This window comes from Aythya fuligula, chromosome 4 (genome assembly GCF_009819795.1).
Source record: "Aythya fuligula isolate bAytFul2 chromosome 4, bAytFul2.pri, whole genome shotgun sequence".
In the NCBI taxonomy this organism is placed as follows: Eukaryota; Metazoa; Chordata; class Aves; order Anseriformes; family Anatidae; genus Aythya; species Aythya fuligula.
The window spans coordinates 52470195-52497175 of NC_045562.1; the positions used below are offsets into that span (position 1 = coordinate 52470195).

The following is a 26981-nucleotide window of genomic DNA, read 5'->3' on the forward strand; positions in this document are numbered from 1 at the left end:
TTGGGAGGGCTGTTGTAGCTCGTTCCCATGTGCTGGTATTTGTGTTGTTGTCTTCTGAAAAGGCTGGGGAAACTGAGGTGTTAGAGGGATGGAAGAGTATAATCTAGGATCGAAGCATGGGTGGTGCTTCTTACCTGTCCCAGCAGGCTTCCATGAGTCCCTAAAAGTCTTTTTATCCTTTTCACATTTTTCTGTGAAACATCACGTGCTAGAGCTGAGATGAGTTTATTTGGGCTATTTCAGCTTCTGGGTTTGTCAAATAAACATTTAGAAACACTTCTTTATTATTATTTTTTTTTTTTCCCCAGGCTAATGTTATTTTCACCCTTTGTCTTGTTCCTTCTTTTTATTTTTTATTTTTATTTTGAACTTCATGTCCCTGTCTCTCAAATGATATGACAAACAGAAACTTTGCTTCCTTTGACACATGTGGTAATCCAGTAAGAGCTTCTTTGAGGTCCCGGCCCCATTTGGTGATGGTAGCTGTGTCTTCTTAAAGGCTGACTCATCACAGGCCTGCATCACCTGTAGGAGCTCTTCTGTAGGTAACGTAGCTGCTAGCAGCTAATAATTAAAAATGAGGGGATTGGTAGGAAAAGCTAACAGCTGTTAAGCAATTCAGAGGTGTGCTCAGGCAGAGTTACTGATGGGAATTGTTTTTCACAAATAATTGCTCCAGTGGGAATATCCTGAAAACACTTCCGAGGTGAGAGGCTCAGAGCTGGGCAACCTGGAGGGCTCATCTTGAGAGGGTTTAAAGCAGTGAGTAGCTGGGGGTTTGGGGAGCTGCCAAGAGGGGCGTCTCAGCACCCAAATCTCCTGTCCCACCTGGCTCTTGTTCAGGACTATGGGGTCCCTGTCCCTATGGGGAAGCAGAGGGACAGCTCCACCACCAGCTGCTCCTGCCAGGCTTTGCAGAGGACAAACCTCAGGTTGCTGTAGGGCTAAACCCACTCCTCTCTCTTGACTGCACCAGTGAAGGCCTCCAAAACCTTTTAGAAAGTTGAATGGAAAATGAAAGGGTGGGTGGTTTGTTTCTTTTTTGCTTGTTTTTTACTGGTTCTGTTTTTGTTTTTAAAGGCTGGTAGACTTTACAAAACTATTTCTTCAGCCAGACATCTCTCTGTACTCCTTACTAATCCTCCTTCCCTTCGCTGTCCATTTCTTGTGCTTTTTCTCTAGAAAGTATTTGATCTTTACCTTGTATGTACCTTATCCTTGTATATATCGTTGTGTATACCTAGTTCCAGTAGTGTTAGTCTTTTAACAAATGTGCCAATCAAATGGAAATCCTAATGTTTCCCCTTAATTGCTGTTTATCAAAGGCTGTAGCAGCTGTGGCCAACATTCATATTCAGATTCATTTTGCTTGCTTTTTAAGATCATAGTTAAAGAGTAATTTCATTGTCCGTTCCTAATTTATATTAACTTCCCTTGTTTCAATTATTTGTTTTGGTAAGTAACTGTTAGAGGCATGTCTTCTCTCCCCTTTCCTCCAAATGCCACGATACAGTAATTAGCTGAAGTTTGAGGTGATCTGTTCCCTAACCCATCCTGTAAATATCAATGCTAACAACAGTGTCTTGTGTTTTTTTTCTTTTTCTTTTTTCTTTTTTTTTTTTTTTTTTATCAATGTGCTTCTTCCTGTGTGAATAATTATGTGTCTAGAAACAGCCATGGAGTGATTTTGCTGTACTGAATGGGGGAAAGATTAATAGTGACATTTGGAAGGCAAGTATATTGTCAGATTTTAGAACCTTTAATACTATTACCCTTGTTTTTTGCATGGCAGTGGCTGTTTTTTCCCCTTTTATTTTTCCATGAATGTCATTCATAACCTAGGCTGAAGTGAATGGGGGTACTGCTAGGGATGTCTAGCTCACAAACATGCTGCTTTTTCTGATCTTTCCACTTGGAATGGATTCAGTCTAAACTTGCAGGGCAACTGCCATAAGTAATGAATAAGATGCCTGCACTGAATGAAATGCAGCTTGAGACTATGTATGCATGCCTCTTTTCAACTTCAGCCAGAAATACTATCGCTTCTTTGCAGGGAGGATTTAATTTCCCTTTGAAATAAGAACTAACGTGGTGGTGTCCTTAATACTACGCTGACAATGCTACCTTTATCTCTAGGATCTGCATGCAGCCACTGTGAACCCAGACCCAAGTCTGAAGGAGTTTGAAGGAGCAACGTTGCGCTATGCCTCCTTGAAGCTCAGGTACAGTGACTTCAGAAGTCTCTGGAATGACCAGATCCATCTCATGCTTTGCTGTAATTTATTTTTTTTTGTGATTTTAAGGTTGATTTTTATTTTTTTTCTGTAACAGAAATGCTCCTCAGTCTGATGATGATGATTCTTGTAGCATCAACAGCGATCCAGAAGCCAAGGTCTGTAACAAGATACACAAAATGGCATCATGATTAAAAATTTGCAATTGTGAACATAACTTGCATGCTGCAGAATGTCTCCTTGGTTGCGAAGTTAAATACACTCCTCCTTTTGGCACAATGTAGATTGACCACTCAAGACTTACTCCATCAAAGAAATTTGCAGATTTGTTTCATTCAGTTTGGCCAGGAAAATGTGACAGTGTTACAGCTGGAGATTCTACTGTCCAGAAGTAAGAAATGACCCCTTGCACAACCAAGCAAGTCTTCTGTCCTAAATACGAGAGGGATCTGTAGTTTGTCGTGGCTGGATAGCTTCCTGGGGCTTTCCATGACAGCATTTGTTCTGTATTCTGAAGTCTATCCCCCTTTTAAATACCCTTGTTCATGTGGCTTCTCAAATTCTCAGCTAGTAACAGGGTATCTGCTTTTTTAAAACAAGGAACTTTGTATTTTAGAGAACAGAGAATGCAATTTAGTTTGAGGATAAAATTTGTGAAGAAAAATGAGACCACTATGTGAGCAAGTACCATAATTAAATCAGGGCCTTTACTGATGTAATCTAAAGTTTTTGAGGGGAAAGAAGTAGCAGAAGGTCTTGAGTGCTTGCATACATATCTCCAGATTTGTCTTGTTGACAGTTTTGCCATGTGCTTGCATCCATTTTTAAGGATGTATGTGAATTGCTATAATTGGAAATCCAAGTAATTTCAATAACTGTTTTGGCTGTGCCATGTAACTGCAGTGACTGACAGGAGCAGAAGCTGCTTATATGCAGAAAGACAGTATGCAACAGATTTAATAATTATAATAGCATTAATGATATATTTTAAGAGAGAAAACAGATTGATCAGGGCACTTAAACGTCTTTGTCATCTTGATTATTTGGCTTGTGATGTTTAAATCAGATGTAAATAAGCGTGCTCCGCTCGGCAGGCTGGCAGTTAAAAAGCAAGGTTTCAGCTGCGCTCCTTATAATGATGGGCACGGTAATGGAGTGGGGGAGTGATGAGCGTTAGGTAGCAGTTCTCAGAACCAGGAAGCTGTCCCTTAAAAGATAAGTCTGAGGGTGTGGAAAGCATTGCAGGGAGACAGTATTTTGCTAGGTCTGATTCTTTACCAGGTGCTAGGTAGGATTAGGGAGCCCCTCCTGCATGGAGGACTGTGGCAGTGTTTGTGTGGACAAGGAATACTTGTGTCAGCATCTCCCACCCTGTCTGGCTAGCTCTTTAACTCCAAGAGTTATGGAACTGACACCCATCCAGTATCTGTGAAATTGGTTGAAGCCAAAAGCTTGTCTGTATCAGCTGTTTGTTTCTCCTGTTTAGGCCAAACCATGCTGATGACACTTACATGAGTAATAGCTGAACACTGAAGCATTCACAGGAGAAGTGACTGAGAGGAGCAAGACGAGAAATAGAGGAGGAATTACACATGTATTTTATGTTTTTCTAAATCTCTTGACTCAAAGACAAGCAGCTGCTGCACAGCCATACTTGGCAGGGATGGGAGATGGTCAGGAAACTAGAGGGAGATCCCATTACCTGTGGGATCTTCAGTGCTCACGCGGATGGTAAGGGTGTGTGTGGTAGGTGAATTCCTTGCTTAGCCCATTGTACCCGAAATACTGTGAGTAAAAGTGTGATAAGATTTGAAACGGGTGCCCTGACACTTGTATAATGCAGAATTTTAGCCTCTCCTCTGCCACGTGGCTTGCCTTAACTGTATTTGTTCAAAGCCTGCTCTTGTGTGGCAGCAAGCACAGATTTTTTTTCTTTCATTACAGCCTAGAAGGAAGCTTTTTTAACTCATTAAACTCTCTATTGGAAGAATTTGTTAAAACGATCCTTGTTAGAGAGATTTTGGAGATTTTAAACCTATTCATGGTAATGGCCAGTACATTTTAAAAATAAATAAATAAATAAATTATTAAATTCCCTCAGTGGCACTGAGTAATGCTGTCTTTCAGCAAAGGGAACTGTGCCACCTTGTGGAAAGCTTAGGTAGTTACCTTCCCTAGAGACTAAAGATTTTAGCACTGCAAAAATGTCAGTGTTAAGAAAAGTATGTCAGAGAATTCACATAGATCCCGTAAGAAAAAGGATTTATGCAGTGATGCAGTCAGGCATTCAAAATTGTGCATAAACAAACATTTCCCTGTATATCACGCGTTCAAGGTACAGTTCTCAGCTTCAGATCCTTGGCATTTGGTGCAGGTTGTCTGCACAAGACCATAAAAGAGAAGGGGATGGGGGAGGAAGGGGAGGATGATTACATCGAGCTTCTCAATTTCAGTGATTTATTTTGGTAGGAATTTCTTGAAGAGATGGCTCATTGCGCTTGACAGGGATACTAATTCTGCATGTGAAACATGCACAACTGGAAATGAATTTTGAATTGGTGCTTCCCAGGAGACAGATCATAACCTTCCTAGTTAATTTATAGAGAAACCTGTGCCTTCCTAATTGAGTTTCAAGGGATGTAAAAAGATACTTTTCCCAGTCCTGGACTGTAAACTTCTCTGGCTTGTCTCTTTTTACAGTGCTGTAAAATATGATGGCTGTGTGTAAAAGAGTAGAAAGATGCTAAATTTTTTCCTTGTGGTGGTGCACAGAAACTGAACCTCCTGGGAAATCTGTCTCCATCTCCAGGGAGGGGCTGAAACATGGAAGAGCAGTGGGACTCGATTTCCCTGAAATCTGAACAGAATTGGCCTGACATTTGGACTTGCTTTTTTTTTTTTCCATTCAAATGTGGTTTTCTGCTTAGGCTTAATGTAGTCTTTCTGTATGGATTTTCAAATTCCCAGTCTATGTTAGCTTGTTCAGCAGGGCTCTGCTTTCCAGCTTTGCCATTTTAGAGTAGCTCTGTATTGATGTCTAAGAAATGGAAGACGTATTTATATCTGCTGAAGTACTAAGCAATTGCTCCAAAAGTCTGTTTTCTAATTTAGAAATCAGTAAATGTTCAGTGTCTCAAAAGAAAGGAAAAGGACGTCATTTCTAAGTTGGGTGGAGGTAGGAGATGCTGATGTCAGGTATTTAAATTTGATGACTTATCTGCAGGTGAATGACAATTCAGTTGAAGATCCAGAAAATGAGTTGGTGATGAACTCCTATGCATTTCCTGAGCACTAAGGATTAACCAGTTGGGCCTTACGCAGTGATGCAAGGGACGTTTCTGACTAGGTGTCTTGTCATGCTACTTGTGGCTGTCCTGAAAGCAGCCTGTAAGTGGTATAATTGAAATATTCTTTACAAAATACTAAGTGGCCCCCAAGGAATTAATTTCCATCTCTGTGCTGCTTCTCTTGCTGTGGAGGTAGGTACATGTGGCTTGGAGACACCCTGTTTTCGTTTGATTCCCATCTTTTCCAAAAGCAAACATCCTGGCTAGACACAGGACTTTTAGCAGTCAGCCTGTCTCCTTAACGATGGAGATGAGTCTGATTTCTCATCCAAGTGAAGACTTAACCAGAGAACAGTAGTTTCTGTCCTGTCAAGTAATTAGAAGAAAGGATAATCTTTCCACTTTAAAGTCTGTAATTCTCTCTCAAATTCAGAGTGGCTTCTAAAATTGTTGGTACAAACAGGGAGCATTCAGTGCTTTTCCAGTAGTTCCACAGTCCTGTATATAAACTTCTTGTGAGCACATGAAACTCTACAAAAAGCTTTGATTTAGTCCATCTCAACTAAAATCTGGGGTTGCTATCTCCCTATAATATGAGCGCTTGTTTCCTTGAGCATTGTAGAAAACAAAGAGCTGCTGCCTTTAAGTACAGCTGATCAGGTTTGTAACTTTGGATGGACTTTTTTCCAATACCTTGTAGAGGAGATCTAAAATAGCCACCCTCCCTACTGGAAAATTCTTGATATGCAATTCCATTTACTTTTTCAGCTTCTGCCTGTAATCCCTTTCCTTGCAACTTAAGCCATAATTACAGGCAGTATTTATAAGTGATTGTCAGATGAGGCAATGGAAAAAAAAGTTCTGGATTTCAATATCACTTGGGCGTGGGGGGGAGCCTTATTTTTTCAAGTATTTTTTCTAGCAGCTGAAATTTTCTTGTGAACAGCAGAAATTTCTGTTTGGGTGGTTAGCCCAAAGAACACCTAAGGACGTCTTTGAAAAGGCTGAAAGGCAGGTGTTTTGTTTTGTTTTGTTTTGTTTTTTCATGTTGTTCATGAAACAGCATAAAAATGGTTGCTCAAAATGCAGGAAAAAAGATTATATTCGGTGCTCATGGATCTTCCTTAAGTGATATTTGGGAATGTTTTAAATCAGAAGAACTAGAATAAGATTTAAGTACTTTCATTTTTTTTTCCTTTTGGTATTGGCCTATTTTAGACTTTCAGTGGGAAGAATGGTAATGTGGAAATGAAGTCTTAATAAATACTACTAACATCTACTGTGTCATTAGGTGATGTTATAAGTGATAATGTTATGATGTGGCATCCATCATAATATGGATTTCCATCTGTAGAATATTTTCTTCCATCTTGTCCCTAAATGGGGTGTTAGTTATAATCAAACACAAAAATTAGCCCAAGAAAGAGGAAGACAGAGGTACAGACAGAGGTGTTTGTGTACAACAAGAGGTTGTACCCAAATCTCATTGACTGGCTTGTTAGTGGTATACATAGCTACAATCTGCTTATTTATTATAATATATGTATAATATAAATATCTGGGATAATATAATTTAATTACTTGAGCCCTTCAAGATTATGAGATTTATTGTTAGATCCTGCAAAAATATTGCATGTCTTGCACTCCTAGAAATCCAGCTTCTCTCTAAGATCTAATTAGATACGAGTCTGCTGTGGCAGATCAGGACATGGGTGACTGAGCAGCAGAAGAGATATGCAGGGAAAGATTTTCTTGAAACCTTTCTTAGAAAAAGGTTTCACAAAGCCATTCCTCATGGGAGCAAGAATGGAAGATGCTTTAAAATCTACCATAAGTCTCCAGGTTTGTAGAGCAATAATAACGTCTTGAATTTGGGGACATTATCAGTGTTTTATTTATTGAGATACAATGGACAAAAGGTTTGCACTATAGGCTGCTGGATTTCTACAGGAGTGGGAAAAGAGAAGATAAAATACGAGAACCCTTTTGTCTCAAATTATACTTTTCCCTTGATGCAATGACATAAGTGTTGTGGGTTTTATTTTAATGTTTCTTATTTTATCTTATTTTTAATTAATCACAGTTTGCTCAGTGCTCTGTGGCTCAGCACAGTATCAACTCTTCCTGGGCCAGCAGTGCTGTATGCGTGACTGATAAGGAGTCCTTGGGAATGGGCAGAAACTGGGGGAAGAAGCAATGTTCGTCACACTTATGTCCCATGGCAGAAAGCTCCTCTTGCTGTTCTGCAGATCGATGGATTTGGTGTGCAGGAAGCTCCCTGTTTAGCTCAGCCTCTGCTGGTATTGCTTTGTTAATACACTGCTGAAGTAATCACAGCTTGCAGCCCTTCATACTCCCCACTGGAGACCGATTATTTTACCTCTAAAACAATATATAGCCTCCACCAGCTCCAGTTTTAGAAGAGACTGTTGATCATGAACTGCCTCTGGAATATCTGTTCATCATGTTGCTGCTACAAAATGAACTGACCAGATGATATTTTTGTGCTTCTCTTCAATTATTTATATTAGCTTGCCAGTTGAGGGCGGCTCAGGGAAAGCAGCCCGTGCTTGTCTGCAGTGTCACAAACTTTATCACTATGTTGCATAGATTTTTAATGAAAAAACACAGAGTGCATATTGAGATACTATATATCCATATGCATTACATATTTATGTATGTTATGTATATACACAATATATATTATTTATACACAGTTTGAAAACAGCATGGTAAAACTTTGGTGGGTTATTTGTCTATAGTGGGCTTGCTGAAAGCTAGATTTATGGAGGAAGTTAATTTAAAAATCAATTTAAATGCAACATTGTGTTGAATGACAGCAATATTTAGATAGTTCTAACTTGTGTGCATTTTTATTTTGGTATTAGTTCTAGCTCTAGATGGTACTTTAAAGGAGCGGAGGTCTTGGGTGCCAACATTTCTTGCATTTCAGCAAAGAGAAAAGGGAGTAGGAGGCAATATTTACCACTTAGGAGTTGTAAAAGCATGAGATATGCAATACATTGTGGCGCCATGTTGCTACGTTTTCAGGTATGCAATATTCCATATGCTTTAAGATGATAGCTCTGCAGTGCTGCAGGGAGGCAGTGGGACAGTGAATGGGTCCTCAGACATGGGAAGCCCACCAGGGTTTGGGAATCAAGATTTCTGGACTTGGGATTCACGTTCATTTCGGTCACTTTCAAATAAAAGAGTGAAATCAATCAGCAGTGATTGAACTTCACTGACTTTTATATCCTGTCCTAAATATAATCACTGCACAAAACAAATTACTCTTAACAACGTTGCTTCTAAAGAGACCTGAAATCCTGACTGTACTGAAGGCAGGTTTTTTTGCCATTGTTTCATTAAGGTTGAGAGTTCACCTAAAGACTTATTTTTTTTATTTTTATTTTTTTAGTTGGATGTCATACATACTACCTTTGAAATTGCATACAACAGTACTGAATGAAGTACTTCTGGCTCCGTTAGAACCTCTTACATCCATCAGCTTGCACAAGAGCCCTCATCAGAAAAATGGCTATATTTCACTTAAGGTTAAGGATAACAACTGCAGAGCATCAGTTTTTTAAAAATGAACATACATTCTTCCATAACCTGTGAACTCCTGCAGGGCTTGTCTTCACTGGCAATGCAAATATGTGTTTCCTAGTGTCTTTTTTGTGCATAGCAGAATAACAAAACCTGGTTCAGTTATCCTACAGGTCAGTTATTCTGCAAGATAGACCCTCACTTGAGCATTATTGTAACAATCATCCTTTGTTAGTTTCTGGTGAACAAAGTGACTGCCTTTTCTGCACAGAGGAAGCATATTTTTTATTTCACTATATTAAAATGAAAACCAAAACACCATTTGTAGCTCAAAGCAAAGTCCATAACCCCAGCCTTTTAGGGTATGAAGTTAAGGTACCTGCAAAGCATCTGAAATCAAAGCCTATTCTTTACTGAGAAGACCAGAGAAAAGGCAATTTTAATTTCTTCTTCAGAACTGTATTTACCAAATGGGTATCAGTTGAGAATAATAGCATCCATTCCATTTTGCTCAACTGAGTAGGCTTTTTACTTGATCAGAAATGTAGTAATGAATAAAAAAAATGGGATTCATAAAAATCTTGAACCAGCACAATGGTCCTGCAAGGCTTTCTTGTCTTGATAGAGTGGATTTGACCTCTGGCTGTGAGCCAGTAGGCACCACTGAGACAAGTATTAAACTGAAAAGAAGAGAGCCACTTCTGTCATCCCACGCACCGGAGTCTGAGTGTCTGGAAAAAATGAGGCTGTAGTGTCTTGGAGAATGAGCGAGGGACTGACAAAGCAGAGAGTTCAATATTGACCTGCCCTAGAGATATAATTTATTTAAAAAGTTAATTTACAGTATTTGTAAAGCCCTCACATTCTACTCCGCAAGAGCTGAATTTATAACCCCCTCCTTGCAATAGCAATTACTAGTGGATTTCTGAATCCTGTTGTGACTTGAGCATCTGTGTGCAAATTTGTGTATGATCTACACATTCTCAGCAGTTCAGATAATACAACATGAACTGCAACAGAAAGCTGGAAATGGTGAAAAATCTTATTAGTATGGGTTTGTTTCTGCATTTCGAATTTTGTTAATTAAGAAGTTTTATGTGACAACTGAGCGTTTCTATGAGAAAATGGATGCAATGATGTCTGTTTGCAGCAATTAAATGGAAGTGTTTGTTGGTTAATTGCATAGCAGCATCTCTTTATTCTTTTGTTACTCGGTTTGGCTTTGATCATCTCCAATATTTTCATCTGAAATCGATGCAAATTGATGGATGCAGGCAAACATATTGGGACGTATTTCTTTCCTCGGATGCAGCAGCTGTATTTTATGGTACTTCCAAAACATAAAGCAAGGAGATGGGTTGTTTTATTTTGAAGCCATTAAAGACAAAGTAATTGGAATTTTCAAGATTGTGCTGGCTGCATAAGGAGCGATTAATAATGTGACCTACATGCTGCATCTCAGGCACAAGTCTGCTCAGTGGCCTGTGATAAAAGGCCCTATTGAACACTGTAGTGATTTACGTATATCTGCCGACAGATACAGCCTTTAAAAAGGAAAAACATAAAGGGAAATGAAGAAAAAAAGCTCAAATTAAAGTCCTGTAGAAGTAGAGAAGAAATCAGTAGCATATGTATAAATCACCAAGGAACACATACCCAAATGTGATCGTTTGTAGTAGGTACCAGCAGCTGTGTGACCTAAAAGCAGTCAGTCTGTGTTTTTAGCATGTTCCTTAGTTCATTGTACTCAAGCTGATGTCCTAAAGCAATTTTTCCTTGTCATGGGGTCTTGTCTACCCGTGTCCTTACGATCCACCCAGTTTCCAGTACTGCTCTGATTTCAGTCTTGTGTAATTGCCCTCTGCCTAGCAGGGGATTGCATTTGCTTTGGGTTTTTAATTATTTTTTTTTCTAACGCTACCTGTGTAGCACTACATGAGGCAACAGCTAGAACGTGGTACTTGCTTTCATGCAGAGATATTGGAGTCCTACATTGCTGGAAAAGCTCCTGCTGATGATTCTCTTGGAAAAGTTCTCGCAGAGCGGGACCATTCCCTGTTGGGAAGGCATTTGTGACACTAAAGAGCAGGAGAGCAAACCATGATTCGCCAAATTCATTCAAACCTCTAAAACTACTCAGCTTTATGTGATACTTTAAGTCTGAATTGCACTGTGAGAGAGATTTACAGCCTTTTACAGGGTTTGGATTGCAGCATTTATGAGTTGGGTTCTTTGACTGCAGACCATTAACTCTTAAACAGTAATTGGATTTGCAACTAGGCAAACAAATGCTCTCTGCAACTGGAAAACTGAACGGGGATACCTGCCTTTTCATTCCGTATCTTTAATCTCTCCCCATCCCAAACAGTAATGTGCAAATGCTTCCAATGCAGTACACCCTTCTTAAACCTGTCGTTCTTCCTATGTATGTGTTCTTTGGTTTGCTTCAGACCTAGCTGTCTTTGCCAGCACTTGGAAAACTTGGAAAGAGTCTGGGGACATTAGATTCAAGCAAGCAGGAAAATCATGCTTCATTTATTCAGATACATTTTTCTAAACCATCCTTTTTAGGGACTTGATATTGAGATAATGCAGAGAGTCCTAACCAGGCACAAAAAGCTAAGATTTTGTTTTGTACGTTAGTGGTGAAAACGTCTAACATGACATAAAGGTACAACAAACAAACGACAGTTTGTTTACGCCCTAAGGGAGGGGGGGAAATTATAATGAGGTAGACTTCTGTAGGCTTAAAGTTGGCATCTGGATTACCTTGAAATGATCGTTTGCCAATAATTAGCTGTGAGCCTTGAGCAGAGGGACTTAACCAGCTGGCATTACCAGGGGTGTCTGTTTTAACAAGCTCCTAAGCTCTTAGTCAAGGAGGGCTGCACTCTGGTTTCCAGTGTGGCTGGTTTTGACTCCACGTGTTAGTTCCAGGAGAGAGGAGGCTGCATGAGCAGAGCTCGCTCAGCTCAAGGAAGCACTTTCTTAGCTTGTGAGTGTGGTTGGATGGAGCTGGGAACCGTGATGCCATGATGCTCTGCCAGCTAGTGAAGCACTTCTGCTGCCGTGGCCAGCTCAGCTAACCCTGATGTAACAACTAGGTCGTACCTAACTGGAGAGACTGGGTGGGTTGCTTATGCTGTGCTTTGTTTCTTTTGTTTTAAAAAGTACTTCTCAGCGAGATAATTAAGAAAACAAAAAAACACCAATGAGAAAACATGAAGTGGATCTTCTGTAAGTTTTCTACAATTACTGGCAATGCACAAGAGGGGCATGCAGCATGCACGAACACACTTCTACTGCCCTCCCCCTTGTACAAGTGCATGTATATGTACTTCTGTTATCTATTATACTCATGAAAAATAAACCATAGTATCTATCTCATGTTAATCATATTAATTAGAGCAGAAATCTGCTCAAAAGTCTGTCCCTACCTCCAAGTCAGACCAGCACAGGTATTCAGTTAAGCCACACACAAAAAAATTGCCAGGTGCCAGAAGCTGCCTGGTTTTCTTTCGTCTACCTGTCGTGGAAGCACTGAGGGGCTGGAGGTGAGGAAGGATGCCAGGCTCCCCCTGTGAAGGGGAACGTGTGGGATGGACAGCAGAGCATCCTCTTCAGCTCGCTGCGCTGTCATGATAGTGGGCTACAAAGGGAAAGAAATGCAGCAGGTGCCACCACTGGTGAATTTAAAACACAGAATAATGATGTGTAAGAGAAGGAAAAAAAGCAAAAACACCAGTTCACCATGCACACCTTCGTTACTAATCAGAGCTGTGCCTGCTGTCAACTTGAGCTGATTGCTTTTCACCAGTTGTTGGCCTTAAGGTATATACTCCGTTCAGTGCAAGGACTGGATTTCTCTCAGTGTTTGGAAATCAGCTAACAAATTGCAGATGTTGATGAGATATGAAGAATAATGAGGAAGCAATATGCTTGTTACATACATTTAGCTTTTCATTTCTCCTCAGCCAATTTAGGAAATTATTCTCACTGCTAGTATCCTATACCCAGTGCAATATTGAAATATTTGTATTAAAACCCAAGCCAAAACAGAACAAAAAAGCCTTCCGGCCCAGTAAAAAAAAAAAAATCTGTATTTAAAAAGCTTGCAAAGATAAATATTTAATACCTGCATGGGCATCACAGCACTTTCAGCAAGATTCATGAGCATCTGATGTGCCAAAACTAATCCTGCAATTTTAAGATTAGATGAGCTTAATAATGGCTTAAAAATAAGGGGGGGGGGGGGCTGATAGCTTGTATAGCCCTGAAGTGAAGAGGACCCCCTCAGTGGTGACTCCTCCACTGTTTCCTCTTTCACCTTCTTCCTCGTCTCTCTGTGCAGCTGGAAGGCAGCACCTCTGTGGCTTCCTGCAGAGCCGGGCCAGGCAGCAGGCGGTGTAGGAGAATTTGCGTATTGGTTTCCTTCTTTTTGAGGCAAAAATAATAAAAGCCAAGAAAAACGTGGAGGCACGGGAGGCTTTTGCACAGGGTGTTTGTTGTCTTCTGCCTTCGATGAGAAGGCTCAGTGCTGATTAACACCGATCCTTGACCCACTTTGGAAAGAGGAGGCCGAGGCTGAAAGAACAACGATGATGGACAGTGGCAGGTTTTCAGTGAATAATTCTTCCTTGTCCCACCTTTGCTTCTGTAACTTGTGCCTGCCAAATCCTGCACCTCCACAGGTGGCAGTGAGGCTGGCAACGAGGATTTGAGTGCAGGGAATGAGCGCAGGGTCAGTCCTGAGGCACTCCTGACTTAAATAAACAGTTTCTTCATGTTATTCTAGCAAAACTGGAGTGCAGAGATGGGATGGGATTTGATTTAGCACTGTTTGATGCCCATTGCCATATTATATGCCTAGAAGGGAGCAGGAATTGTATGTGGGGTGGCTCAGGAACTATTATTGTTGAACCTTTTGGGACCATCGTAAAAGTTTGGTGTGTCTGTTGTGCATCCTTTGCTGGCAGTGTGGTGCGACACAAGAACGAGATGCTCGTGATGTTCTCTGGTTAAATCTTAGTCTCACAGACAAGCTCCCATTGCTTTACTGTGCAGTCTGTATTTCACCTGCTGTAAAACCTTGAGAGCAAATATGGTGTGGTTTGGTGTTTCTTTTTCAAAAGTTGGTGTTTGTTTTTTTAATCTCTGCCCTGGTAAATGTAGGGTAAAAATACTTCCCTTCAATTTCTCTCATTTTGTTTTGTTTGCAGAAAGCACCATATGTGTAAAGCATTGCCACCATAGATTGTTCTGCCAACTCCGTGCTCTGGTTGGCTAAACATCCTTCTGCTTAAAAAACTGTATAATTAACTTGTTTTGTTTTAAAGGTCATTTTTAATTTCTTCTAGGAAAATCCTGCCTTCCTCTTACGCTAGCTTATCATTTTGTCAGTCCTTTAACTTTGTTATTGCTGGCTACCTTAAACTTACTGTAAAAAATGATTGCTGTAATCCACAAAAAAAAATCCAGATAGAAGCCAGGCAGTGAGATATACTATGAGCATGAATTTCACAACAGACTTAATCCAATAGTATTTTCTTTCTTGTCAAGTAGAGCTCAAGATACTTGCTAAAATTTCCTTCTATTGTATCTGGGCTTTTTCCTTTTTCACTCTGTGTGTGTCTGTGTTTGTGTCGCGGCAGTCACTGTGTTGTGCACTATGATCCATGTTCAGATATTTTCTGGTTTCTTTTCTAGTGCTTTGCTGTGCGCTCTCTGGGCTGGGTAGAAATGGCCGAAGAAGATCTTGCTCCTGGAAAAAGCAGTGTTGCTGTGAACAATTGCATCAGACAACTCTCTTACTGTAAAAACGACATCAGAGACACCGTTGGCATCTGGGGAGAGGTAAGAACAGATAAACTTGTCCTCCTCTTGGAACATCCCTCTCGTGTTTTAAAACAGCTCGAAAGAAGAGCTCTAAGGCAAATATATCCATGTTCTATGTTTGGGATATCTCTATCCCAGCTGATCCTGCTAGAAAATATGAAAGGGTTCAAGGACAGTGCTGACATAGTTTTGTTCCAAACTGCAGGGGCCCCAAAGACCTCACCTTAACATTTAAGTCTTTACTAGTACACACCTGTGCAATATCAGAGTTGGGGACACGCAAGCAAAACTGTTCAAATCCTTCTCTTGGCCAGAGGTTTTAATGTGATGCTTTGGAACAGCATCTTCACATGTTTCCCAGGGACAACAGGGCTTTAAGGAAACCCTGGCTGGCGTGACCTGTGCTTCTAACATGGGTGAGAAGGTTGAGAGTGATGGACAGATGGCGTATTTTAAGATGATTATTTTATCAGTCTTTCAGAAAGAAATGAATTTCATCAGTCTGTCTGTTGGTTCCTCTCCAATAGTTCTTGAATGCATTGACCAGTGTTGTTCAGTTGTGAAGGGTGTCAGATTCCCACAAACTGAAGGAAAATCAGAGTGCAGAGGGCAGTGCACCCTCATCAGCCTGAATGCTGCAAGGTCCGTGCTGTATTTCTGGAGTGGCAGCAAATACAGAGTAACACGGTGGGAGCTAAGGTGCAGACATGAAGGCAGGCAGAGGTGGTGTGGTGTGGAGAGCAGGTGTGCTGGGGACAATGAAAGAGCCGAAGGTGTGGAGGAATCAGTAGATGAAATAAGACAGGAAAAACTGGTGTTATAGTGGTGGGATGTACAGAGGACACGAGACAAACCCACAGGAAATCAGTCTTCATTGTTTGATTGTTCATGAAACAACATCCTTAAACTTCAGTTACATCTCATCTTCAACCACTTTCCTGGCCTGTTTTCAGGGGAGTTACACTAATGTGGATTTACTGCACAAGATCTGAATGAAAAAGTGCTGCAAGAGTGAATGTTGTTAGCTTCATTGGTATTTATCGTAGCGAAACAGCACTACCAAAAGAAGAGAATTGCCTGTTTAGGTTAAATAAAGAAATAAATTGGGGAAAAATCCTTCATTCTCTACAGTCTGTGGCTTATGTTCTCAGTCGTGGCTCAACCACAGCAACGCAGAGACCCTTCAGAGGAGCAGCTGGGAGGAAGAACCTGTTTAAAAATGAAAATAATGTTTCTGGGGGCACACATTTGAAGTGCTCCATCTATAGAAAGTAATTTCAGAAGGTGTTTTTTTTAATGTAAGAAGTGTGTATTATGCATACAAATAAGCAAGATAACCGGTCTGCCTTTTCCTTACTTCTGGAAATGGTTTTATTCAGTTAGCATACCTAGACAAGCAGATAGAGATGACTCAGTTGTAGACTTTGGACTTACTGTTGTTCCTGGCAGGGGTGAAAAAAAAAACACCATTCTCTTCAAATGTGTGTAATCCCATCTATTTTTAAGAAAACAGAACTTTGATGAGCTTGAAATGCTTCCTTTGAAATCATATGTTTTATATTGTTTAAAATCTAATGTTCAGATTTGTCCTTATTCCCCTCTGTCAATCCCATTGTTCTTTGTTCAAAACTCTTGCCAGTTTTCAAGCCAAACTGGTGACAAGTTTTGGTCCCCTGGAAAAGAATTTTTAATTCATCGTGATATTCATAAAAAATAAAATAAAAATGAGCATGACAAAACAATAGAGATGCTGTGCTTGAGTAGGTGGCTCCTGAAGTAAATTGTCTTCTTGATTTAAAAAGAAATCATTACAACCACGTTTTTCTGCTGGCAATGTAGTGTTTTGAGAGTGATTGGAAGAGGCATGGTTTAGAGAGGAATCTGAAAAATGTGGTTGTCATTGTCATAACAGAGCTCGTACAGCAGAAATCTATTACGAAGCTGGAACTGATGGCTGCAGATAGGGGTTTTAAGATTGCCTCGAGATTTATTTTAGCTAGAATGTAATGAAAGTGAAATTGGGACTAGGACTATCCCCAAATTTTCATGAATAAAAAATAAAGAAACAGAAAAACAAACCACCCTGAATAAAATTCTGACCCTACAGAAGCTTTGTCACTGGCTTTGGTACAGGCTTTCACACCTCCTCCCAAGACAAATTCCCTGTAAATTTCTAACTTTCACAGTTCTCTAGAATCTAAGGGAAAAAATAAAAGCAACTCACCTGTTTGTATCACTACTTTGCCGTGCATTATATCCCTTTACCTTCCAAAATCACTTCAGTGAAGATGGACTGATGCCATTGGCCTCTATACCACCATACCTAACACCTCCCTGAAATGCCTTTGGGTCTGAGACTTTCCTTTATTCCCTTTCCCTTCGTGGTCCTTCCTGCGAGAGCCCTCCTCCTTGGAGCATCAGGTCCCTGCAGCTCTTCAGCCATCCGAGACGATCAGGTTCCGCGTGTGTCTAAATCCTTTCTCCATGCCCATTGTGGTATTTCCATCTTTAAAATAGCTTTTGTATAATAAAGCAACAAAACGTAGCAAAATATATCGCTTCTGGCTGCAGCCAAGCCGTCCCTCGAGCATTGCAAGGATAATTTCCTGTGACTTATGTTCTTTATCTGTCCATTTTTCCAATCTTCTCCAGCTAATTTGGATTTAGTTTTATTACCTTAATCCCAGCGTATTTTGCATGATGAACAGATTTTACCTTCGTGTAATAATTTTCTTCTGGAATAAATACATACGTAGAAAATGGGTCAGAAAAGCAATCTTGTGGCACTTGGTAACATTTTTTACACAAACTACTTACTGCTTCAGACCTCCAAGCACATTTCTCACCCTTTTTTCTTTATGGTGAATATGTTCTCAGTTTTGTTTCCTCCATCCTCCCGGTCTACCTATGCTATCCTGGCTTCTGTCCTTTATTTCCCATGGTTTTGCCCCATTTACATGCATGGTTATGGGGCTAAATGATGTTTTTGTGCAGACACCAGGTATAGCAGCCTGCCGCCCTCTCCTCTCCCATGCCCCTCTCAGAGCTCACGTTGCCAGCTCTGTGTCACAGTTTGGATGCTCATTAGGGGATTTTGGGGGGGAGAGGTGGTTGGACCCACATAGGGCAGAAGGTTTAGGCTGGGGTCCCTGTGGTTCACCACCTTCCCCCATCAGTGGGCAGTGCCTGCCCCTCGCTGCCTGGCCTTGAAACCCTGGGGGCAGGGTGACATCAGTATATGTCACATACAAACACAAAATTAGACATCATTAAAACTTGAGCCACTGTAACCAGGCAGGGAGAGGGTTTCTGTGTCATTGAGGTGAAGAAAAAGGTCATTTCTGAAATACTTGTCAGTGGGAAGTCAGACCCTTTCCATTCTTTCTGTTCATTTATAGACTCTGGCACAATAGAGGGGAAACAAATTACTCTATATTTAGCTGATAGTTCCCACCTTCTTATCAGCAGGAGCTTGTCGTATGTCTCTGGCAATAAGTCCGGGATCATTTCCATGGGATCCCACAGTCTGCAGCCTCTGAGAAGAGAGCTATTAAATGTGGCAGAAGAAGCAACAGCCTTTCTGCAGATGCTAGCAATAGGAGGAAGATTAACACTTCTGAATTAGCATCCAAAGGAAAATTGCCCATAAATTTATTTCCTCTAAAGGGAAAAAGAATTCTCCCTGTTCTTACATGCCAGAAAAATTAGGGAGAAATCCTGGCTCCAGGATTCTGCAGTCACTGGCAGAATTTGCATTCATGCCTTAATGCTATTTTTTTCCCTTTAATTAATCTTTCTTCAATGAGTATCCTATAAATCCTCTGGCACATACAAATTGCTGTCTGTTCCCATGACCCACTGGCTAAAGTTTATGGAAACAAAGCACGTATTGTTTGAAGGAGGGAACTCTTCCCTAAGAGTATAGAGAGGTTGATGCAAGCCTTTACTATTAACACAGTTCTTCTGCTATATTTAGAAGAATTTACTAGAGATAGGATAAGCAAAATAAGCTATTGAGTTACTCAACAAATTGCGGTTGAATGAGTCAAACAGTTGCGTTTAAAAGATATCAAAGGTTTTTGTAATTGGGATAATTCAAAAATATAGGAGTAACAAAATGCTATCTTTTATCTTTTTCACACTAGAAGTGAACAAGCTTGTTCTATATTGTTCTTGGGACAAATTGAAACTTTGAGTTTCAGTGGGACAAACTTTGAGTTTCGGTTTGTCCCAAGAAGATGAAGGCATAACGCCTTGATCCCAGTTTTGAGAGGGGGACGTACTCTGTAACTGTACCTTTTCTGGAGTTGCAGGGCAAGGACATGTACCTGATCCTGGAGAACGACATGCTGAACCTGATCGACCCCATGGATCGCACAGTTCTTCACTCGCAGCCCATCGTGAGCATCAGAGTGTGGGGCGTGGGGCGTGACAACGGCCGGTGAGTCTGCACTCTCCTTGTTCCTACTGACCTGGTGCTTCCTATGTCTTGCCACATACACATACAGGAGTGTGGGTATATCTGGAGTGAGTTAGGTATCAAAACCATCCATTTGGTTGGGTAATTGTGACCTGGGATGATGAGAGAATAGGTAATTTTTTTTTCTTACTCGTGGTACGTTTTTTTTTTAATCTCTGCTTTTCGTAGCATATCGCTTGTATCCTGTTTTGCTAAACCTGTGTTGAGGAAACATTTCAAATGAATTCAGCTAGGCACATCAAACGGGACATGCAACTTTGTTTTGTTTTGTTTGTGTATTTAATACCATTTCATATCAAACCATGTTTTCAAATATGGCCCATAATGTAGTTCTCCTGGCTGTGTGAAAGCAATTCTTCCTGCTGCTGCAAAATAACTGTGCTCCTTATTTTTCCATGAGTGTGTGCATTTGTTTCCGCTTTCTTGGCATGTTTGATTTGACTGAGGGAAAAGTAATAGTTTTACTCCATGACTATTGCTTAAAGCTTCTGATGCAAGAAAATTCCAAAGCGTGTTGCAGAAAAGTGAGTTTTTTCACTGACACGTGACTGACGGTGAGCTCAAGCTGCCCTAGGGAGCAACCCTCAATGTGTGTGTAAAGGCTTTCCTGAACAGGAGCCTGTCTTGCATTAGCTCTCATTCCTGATTGATCTTTTGGGAGCATCCTTTTCCATGCTCTATCTGCTATGGAAACAGGATTGTGAAGGTAACTTATTTAGAGCAGGATAGCGAGCTGTTTCCTTGTCCCACTGAGCTTTCTTACCTATACAGAATATTTCCACTCACATAGAGCAATTCCAGGATCTTCAGGCAGAACCCATCCTGGGTAGTAAGGATTGAGTCATGCTAAAGCGTTGCTGCCTTTTGTGGTCATGTTTGAGACAGAACATACTATTTTTACTGGCATTTGCTGTGTTTGCGTTGTGTTTTTTTTTTTCACCAGAGTAAGTTTGATTTCAGATTCTTACTCCTTCAAGAATTTTGATGGATTCTTCAATGTATATTGTGTGTCCAGTATGGCTTTTGGGACTGGAGCCCATGCTTTTTGAAATGCAATTTATTTAACATTTTATTAACCCATTAAAAAAAAAAAAAAAAAAAAGATAGTTGGAAAAACAGAGTGTACATTATTTGTAAGTAAACTCAGACTGCACGTGATGTTAGTTAACAGATAGAAGATCCAAAAGACAAGCAGAAAGTTACAAACTTGTGACTGAGCAGTCAGACGTACAACGTGTTCTGCATATAGAGAGGGTCAGTGTAGGAAATGCACTCTGGAGGGTAGCATAAATGATGTAACATTTGCTCAACAAGCGCCAGCACACAAGAAAAACGCTTCAGGTGACAAGAACCTGAGCTGTGATGGAAGGCCAAAAGAGAGCCTATCATCTCAGCATTTGGTTTGCTGTTTGGGAGTAGAAGAAAACCTCACTGCTGACTTGGAAAGGAAATTGCATTGTATCTCTTTTCATGTACGCATTTGCATGCAGACCTTGGGTTCATTCTGGTAAAATTAGCTGTGGTCCTGAGGTAAGAAACACCAGAGTCATGCAATAACTGCAACCGCAGCTTTCCCTGACGATGAGTTTGTCATCATTAGAGAAAAGAAAGGGGAACGCCTTGCTGTTTGTAGTGGATTAACTGTGTGATATGGTGACAAAATCCCACTTTCTGGCATGAAACTTGCCCAGAAGTTGTTGCACATGGAAGTTGATCATTAGCTACATTTCGTGTTCCAAGAGTCCATATAATAAAATCAACTGGGTTTGTTCTGAAAGACAGTGTTTAAATACTGTAGAAATGCATGTTTTCTTCTCTTTTGACCTTCTTGAAATGCATAATGACCCACTAGCCCTCATTTTTAACTGCATTTTCCTTGTAGTAGTTTTTTTGGGTAGATCTGGCTTTGCAAGATGAAAAGGTTTTCTAATGACACCTGACCGGATGATTTTCTAAGCAATGCCATAATGAAAGATTGATGAAATACAGCGATTTGCTGATGAAAGTTTAATCTAAGGATATGTCAGCTAGCTCACCTCAGGCAGAAACATCTACTGGGAGGCTGTAATAATTCTCTCCATACATTGCACTGTTATCTTGACCTCTAGAGTTACCATAAAAAAAAAAGAGAGAGAGAAAAAAAACATACACACAAAATAGTTGTGTGATAAGCAAAGACTCCATCATTTTGTTGACCTAAGCTGTGTGGTGATTCTGTGTTTTGAAAAGGAGCATCCTTTGTTTCAAATTAATCACTTAGTACAGTGTGTTTGACCTTAGGAAAGACCAGAGTGCCTTCATAAAATCGTGAACAAAAGCAGGTTCCCACCAGAGAAGCTAAGCTGGAGGTTATGCATGCATGGCTGTATGCGTAGACTCTGAGCTCCTGTGTTTGATATGCATGTATGGGCAATGAAGGAAAATAAAATATACTGTACCTGGCCATCCTTTTTGGCAGAGTCTGTGTTTCTTAGGCGACATCTTGTGACTTTTTAAGAGTGAAAGCCATTGCATTTTGTTGCCTTTACCAAAAAGATCATGATACTTCGTTTATTATTTCTTAAATATGAGAAAAATCCTGGCACTCAGTTAAACTGTGTGACGGGTGGTATCACAGGGATACCAGCATCATTTGTGGAGCTGCAGTCCCTTCTTAACAAGTAGGCCATGACGTGTTCTTTTCTGGGCATTAAAAGCATCGTGGAAAAGATCAGCTTTACTGAAGCTGTGCCAGGGTTGTTCTCTTCAGTTGTGAGCTGCAGGACTGTACATTAATCATGCTTTTGGTCGGGTTTTGTGACTCCTTCTCAGCTGCAAGGTGCATGCCCTTTGCTTTCTGAGCAGCTCTAACTAGTAAGGGAGGTAATGGCCCATCCATTTTCACACAGAATCACAGAATTTCTAGGTTGGAAGAGACCTCAAGATCATCGAGTTTTGTACAAGAGTTTCTGTTAGCACATCCCTTAAATCCTCCTCTATCTTCATTGATCTTCCACCAATGCAAAGCCCGGCTCAACTTTTAAAACCTCTTTCATGAGTTTGTTTTTTTGGTATGGTTTGTGTGTTTCTGTGGAGGCAGAGAATGGAGGGCAGTTGTTCTTGGCTCTTAAATGGGGGAGATTCTCTCACTGGGGCTTCGTGGTCTCACAATCCCTGAACAGACAGTGCCAAAGTGTTGTGCTCCCTCCTCTGCCCTAACACCACCCGTTTGGGCAGGTGGTGGTGGTGAGGATCTCTGCAGCTGTGTGGATGTCCATACTCCCATTTCTTTGGACTGCTCGTGGTTCATTGCTCCCTTAGATATCAGGACTAAAATGAGGCTGGCAATCAAAAAGGGGCAGAGGGGAGGACGATGCTGGAGAAAGTGGCACGATGCACACACTGAAAATGAGGCAGTCAGCCACAGGGTGGGAGGTAGGCAGCAAAATGAATGAATGCCCCAAGTCAGATGGGAATAATCCTGTAAGGCTGGAGGAGAAGAAAGTCTCAGCAAACCAGGAACTACTTTTCTCTGGACAGCCAGATTTGGAGGTTTTCACTTGAACAGCATTGCTACAGCAGGTTAAGCATTTTGTTTTTAATTGTGAGTGCATGTCAAGGTAAGAGGGATGAAGAAAGGCTTGGCAAAAGAATTGGTTTGTTAGAGGAGAGGAGGGGGAGGGTGGGGAATCTGGAGGCTGTGCAGCAGGTAGGGTGGCTGTCTCGTGGAGTTATAACCCCTATTTCCTGGCTGAGACTGTGTATTTACATGAACTACCTGTCTTGAACCCCACTGCACATCTATCATATAGGCATCAGATTTGGGGAGGGATACCTGGCCTTAATTAGGTAATTTAAAGCTAAGTGTGTACAATAAAGATAAGTTTAGTGTGCCTGGGGTATCTGTAATTTATCATTCCCCCTTTCAGAAAATATTCTGTGTACAAGCAACACAACATCAGGCTTCGGTGATGTAGTGTGGCTTATAATTGCATTGTTCAGGGAGGTGTTGAAGGCCTTTTAGATTTGCCTTCCCTTTAAGGTGGTGATTGAAACCCTGAATGTGCTCTGAGGTCAAGCCTTTCTCCAATTCTGTGTGAGAAGCTTATCGAGCTGGGCGAGATAACAAGTAATAAACTTTCTCTTCCGCATAAAGAGACATGGTCAAGAAAAGCTGAAAATAAAATAAATTAAAACCGAGATGGTGCATGCACCCGCTCTTCTAAGGAGATAACACCCTTCAAAGCACGTGTAATTCCAGCTGAACTCTTCAAACTCAGAGATGCCGTGAATCAATATTGCCTATTCCCCTCGGGCCTCGTAACCTTGGAATGAGGACAAAGCGTGCAGTTAGGAATCAGGTAATAGGGCACAGGTGAGGGATTACACAGGGGAAAAGGCTTGCTCTGGCTTTTCTCACCCATATACTTTGCTGGCTTTTGTAAGTAATCTCTTCTTTTCTCCTTTTCCCTAAGCCAATTGTACCTGAATATCCTTTTTGATATATTTTGATAGCATTTTCCTCTCACTAAACAATAGTTTAGATGATTTTCTGTACAAAACTTCAGTTCATGCCCATAAGGCCTGACATGCCCATTTGCAGGTGCAGTGTGTAGTAAGGAGTAATGAAACACTGCAGCTGTGAAGGGAGAAATGTATTTTCAAAGAAATGTGGTTAAGTGGGTGCAAAAAGCTGTATGTGTGCATTCTTATTTTGGTTAACAAAAGTGGTGTGTTTTAGTTTCAGAGTTTTAGCCTAAAAGACATAGTACGTTGAAGGTGAGTTGAAACAGGGCCATACTAACTTGAAATAAGCATCTCTAGTTTTCCTCTAATGTATGGTTTTGTATCAGTAGTGGTTTACACCATGTTAGGGCAGCATCTCTAATATCCCTTCTGCCCAGTTCCACTAATGGGATGAAAAATGATTACATGTGACAACAGGGGATTCTTTCTCACAGTTAAGTCAAATTGTATATCTGAGCCTGGACTACAAATAACCACAGTGATGCTGCCGGGTTATCTCAATTAGTAGAAAAGATGGCATAATGACTTAGTAAGGCTTAGTGTGTTTGTACAGATTTGTGCTAGAAAATCTCCGTACACTCCCTGGGAATCCAGCTGTTAAAGGATTTAGGATACAACTAGGGTAATCTGTGTGATAGCCACTCAAATTCTCAGGTCCCTTGATAATAGCTGGACTGCCTGTGAAAAGTGTCTGTGGCACAGGAGAGCTACTGTCTGCTGTTGTAGGGTAGAAATCTGATGCTTCTGTTATTCTTTCCACTGTATGTTAATCAAACAGGTGCTGCATGCAGGCTGAGCTCCTGTATTTACCTGCTTTAACTTCATGGCAAAACACTGATGCAAGTGATGCAAAAGGCAGCTGCTTTCCTGCTGGGACAGCAAATGTCCCACTCCCAAGCTCTCTGCAAGCCCCCTTGTTTTCAACACCAACTAGAAGCTTGGGTCTTAAGTGCCAATGAAAGGTGATTTCAAATTAATTTATTTACTTTGCCTTGTCATGCACATGGGTGCACGTGCAATCAGTTGCGCATGCAGAGACTGCACTAAAAAATAGCATCCTCCCTCTGAAGCTGTTCAGTTACCAATAAGATGGGCATGTGAAAACCTGACCAGAAAAGGCACAGAGAGCACAGGTCACCAAAGAAACAAGCAGTGTTTAAAGAAAAATCATGCTAAGAATACTTAAAAGCCCCATGCTGGCTGAAATGCCCGACACAGCTCCCTGTTACCTTGATTACAGCATGTCTGTGTGAGCAGTAACAGACGCTCTGTCATGCGGGAGCTTATTTGGAAAGGTCAACGTTTTGTAAGACATATTTACTTCGCTCATTGTTTTGTGTGGTAGGCAAAAACTTGACTTCCTACAAATGATTACTGGACTGGGCAAGTCATTTCTGGTAAAGTAATTCAGAGGAGAAAACTTCCTGGGCAGTAGAAAGGGTTTAATTTGATTATCTCTGTGTTACACTACTTAATGAAATGTGGGGCATTCATGACTTGCTAATACAGCAAATTAAAAAGCAAAAGTGCAGCCAGAAAATGATCCATCTCTTGTTTTTCCTTCTCCTCAGGCAGTTCATGTGCGGTGCTGGAGAGTTATAGATGGGATGTTTCTATATGTGCCTTCACCGTGTAAATATTTACATCCAACCTACGTAAACACTTTGCATCAGTGTTATACTCTGATATCAAGGGCACTTGTGAGATGCCTGTGTATTTGTAAACCACTGAAGGTCTTCTGAAATTCAACATGTGCTAGAGTAAAATAAGCTCTCAGGGTTGTGCTGTCTCTCTCTGAGCTCTGTCACAAACTTGACTGAAGTGCACCGCTCTAGTCATTTGGAACATGCCTCTAAAACACAAGGGGATGAGCTTGCTCTCAGCTCCCCACTTCAATTATTTAAATGCTGTGTCTGCCTCAGGATCCCTTTCCCTGTTCACTACTAGATGATTAAGATTCAAATATTTATATGCAGGATGTCTTTATGGAAATCAGAGCGTGTACAGCCTTAACCATTATGTGTGCTTAGAAACCGTTTTCACTTCAGGCTCATAATTCTGCGAGCGATGCGTTGGCTTGGTTCCTGATGTTGGCTCCACAGGGGAAGGGCCTTTGTTTGGCTGTGGTATTCAGCACAGTTCGCCCTCCGGCCATGGAGACAGGTAGCCTCCTGAAGTCTCTTTGATATGTGCAAATTGATTAGCAGAAACTTAAACACTAATTTGAGTAAACTGAAAGATTTTTTTTTCAACAGATGCTTCACGTGTCTTAAACGTTTAGGGTTTTTTTTTTTACTGACTGACTTGGTTTTGTGTTAAGTGTTAAGTGAACGTCTGTAGTTTTGCAGGAAGAAACTTGTGCTTGATGACACTGAAAATTTGATGACACTGAAAAATCTGTGCATTATATCTTTCATATCTCACATAAATGCTATTCATCTTAATTCAACTTAATGCTGTAAAAATAAGTTAAATTTATAATTTGAATGATGCATTAAATACAGAACTCAATTGCCTCTAAAATTTATTGCTTGAAGTTCTCCTTTCTGCACTGTGACAAATTTCAAAGCTGGCTAGAAGTAGGCTCTTGTGCCCTCTGGGTCTGACCAAATTCCCCTTTTAATTAATGGGAAGTCTTTCATTACCTTCAGCATGGGTTGGGTTAGTCCATAACTTACAGGTGCAGGGCTGGAAACCCTGGGCATTGCTGAGTACAATCGTGTAAGACCTCGGGGAGCAGCAGGATAGTTCAGCTGTTATTCCCCAGCAGGGCTAGGGTGGTTCTTGTAATAGCCGAAAATAACTGGTGAAAAAGAAAGCAGCAAACGATGAATCTTAAAAAGAGTACAAAGGAGTTTGAGGTCTGCAAGGTCAGGAAGGATGGCAGGCATCAGTACCTGACCTGGTATCCTGCTGACTTTATGTTTATCGTGGCTGAAGTCAGTGATTTTTTCTGTTTTAGCCAAGCTCCTGTGATATTGAGCTTGCCTTTGTTCTGGGATGCCTGTTACTGATACACGGCCGTGTTTGGGGTGATGCTGTGTTTGGCAAGAAGATGCATAAAGAGGAATTGTAGATTACTTGAGG

General features: G+C 40.8%; 1 protein-coding gene across 12 annotated transcripts in view; it reads left to right on the forward strand.

Annotated features, from left to right (window-relative positions):
• Window positions 1-26981, forward strand: part of APBB2 (amyloid beta precursor protein binding family B member 2) — a 158888-nt gene that overhangs the window by 101845 nt on the left and 30062 nt on the right. For 9 of the 12 annotated variants that reach the window (XM_032187360.1, XM_032187361.1, XM_032187362.1 and 6 more), the window contains 5 exons: window positions 1669-1731; window positions 2137-2222; window positions 2332-2392; window positions 14780-14926; window positions 19222-19349. In XM_032187360.1, the coding sequence (XP_032043251.1) occupies window positions 1669-1731; window positions 2137-2222; window positions 2332-2392; window positions 14780-14926; window positions 19222-19349 (485 nt within the window). The remainder of the gene's footprint in view (window positions 1-1668; window positions 1732-2136; window positions 2223-2331; window positions 2393-14779; window positions 14927-19221; window positions 19350-26981) is intronic. The other 3 variants (XM_032187364.1, XM_032187365.1, XM_032187363.1) reach the window with 1 other exon arrangement.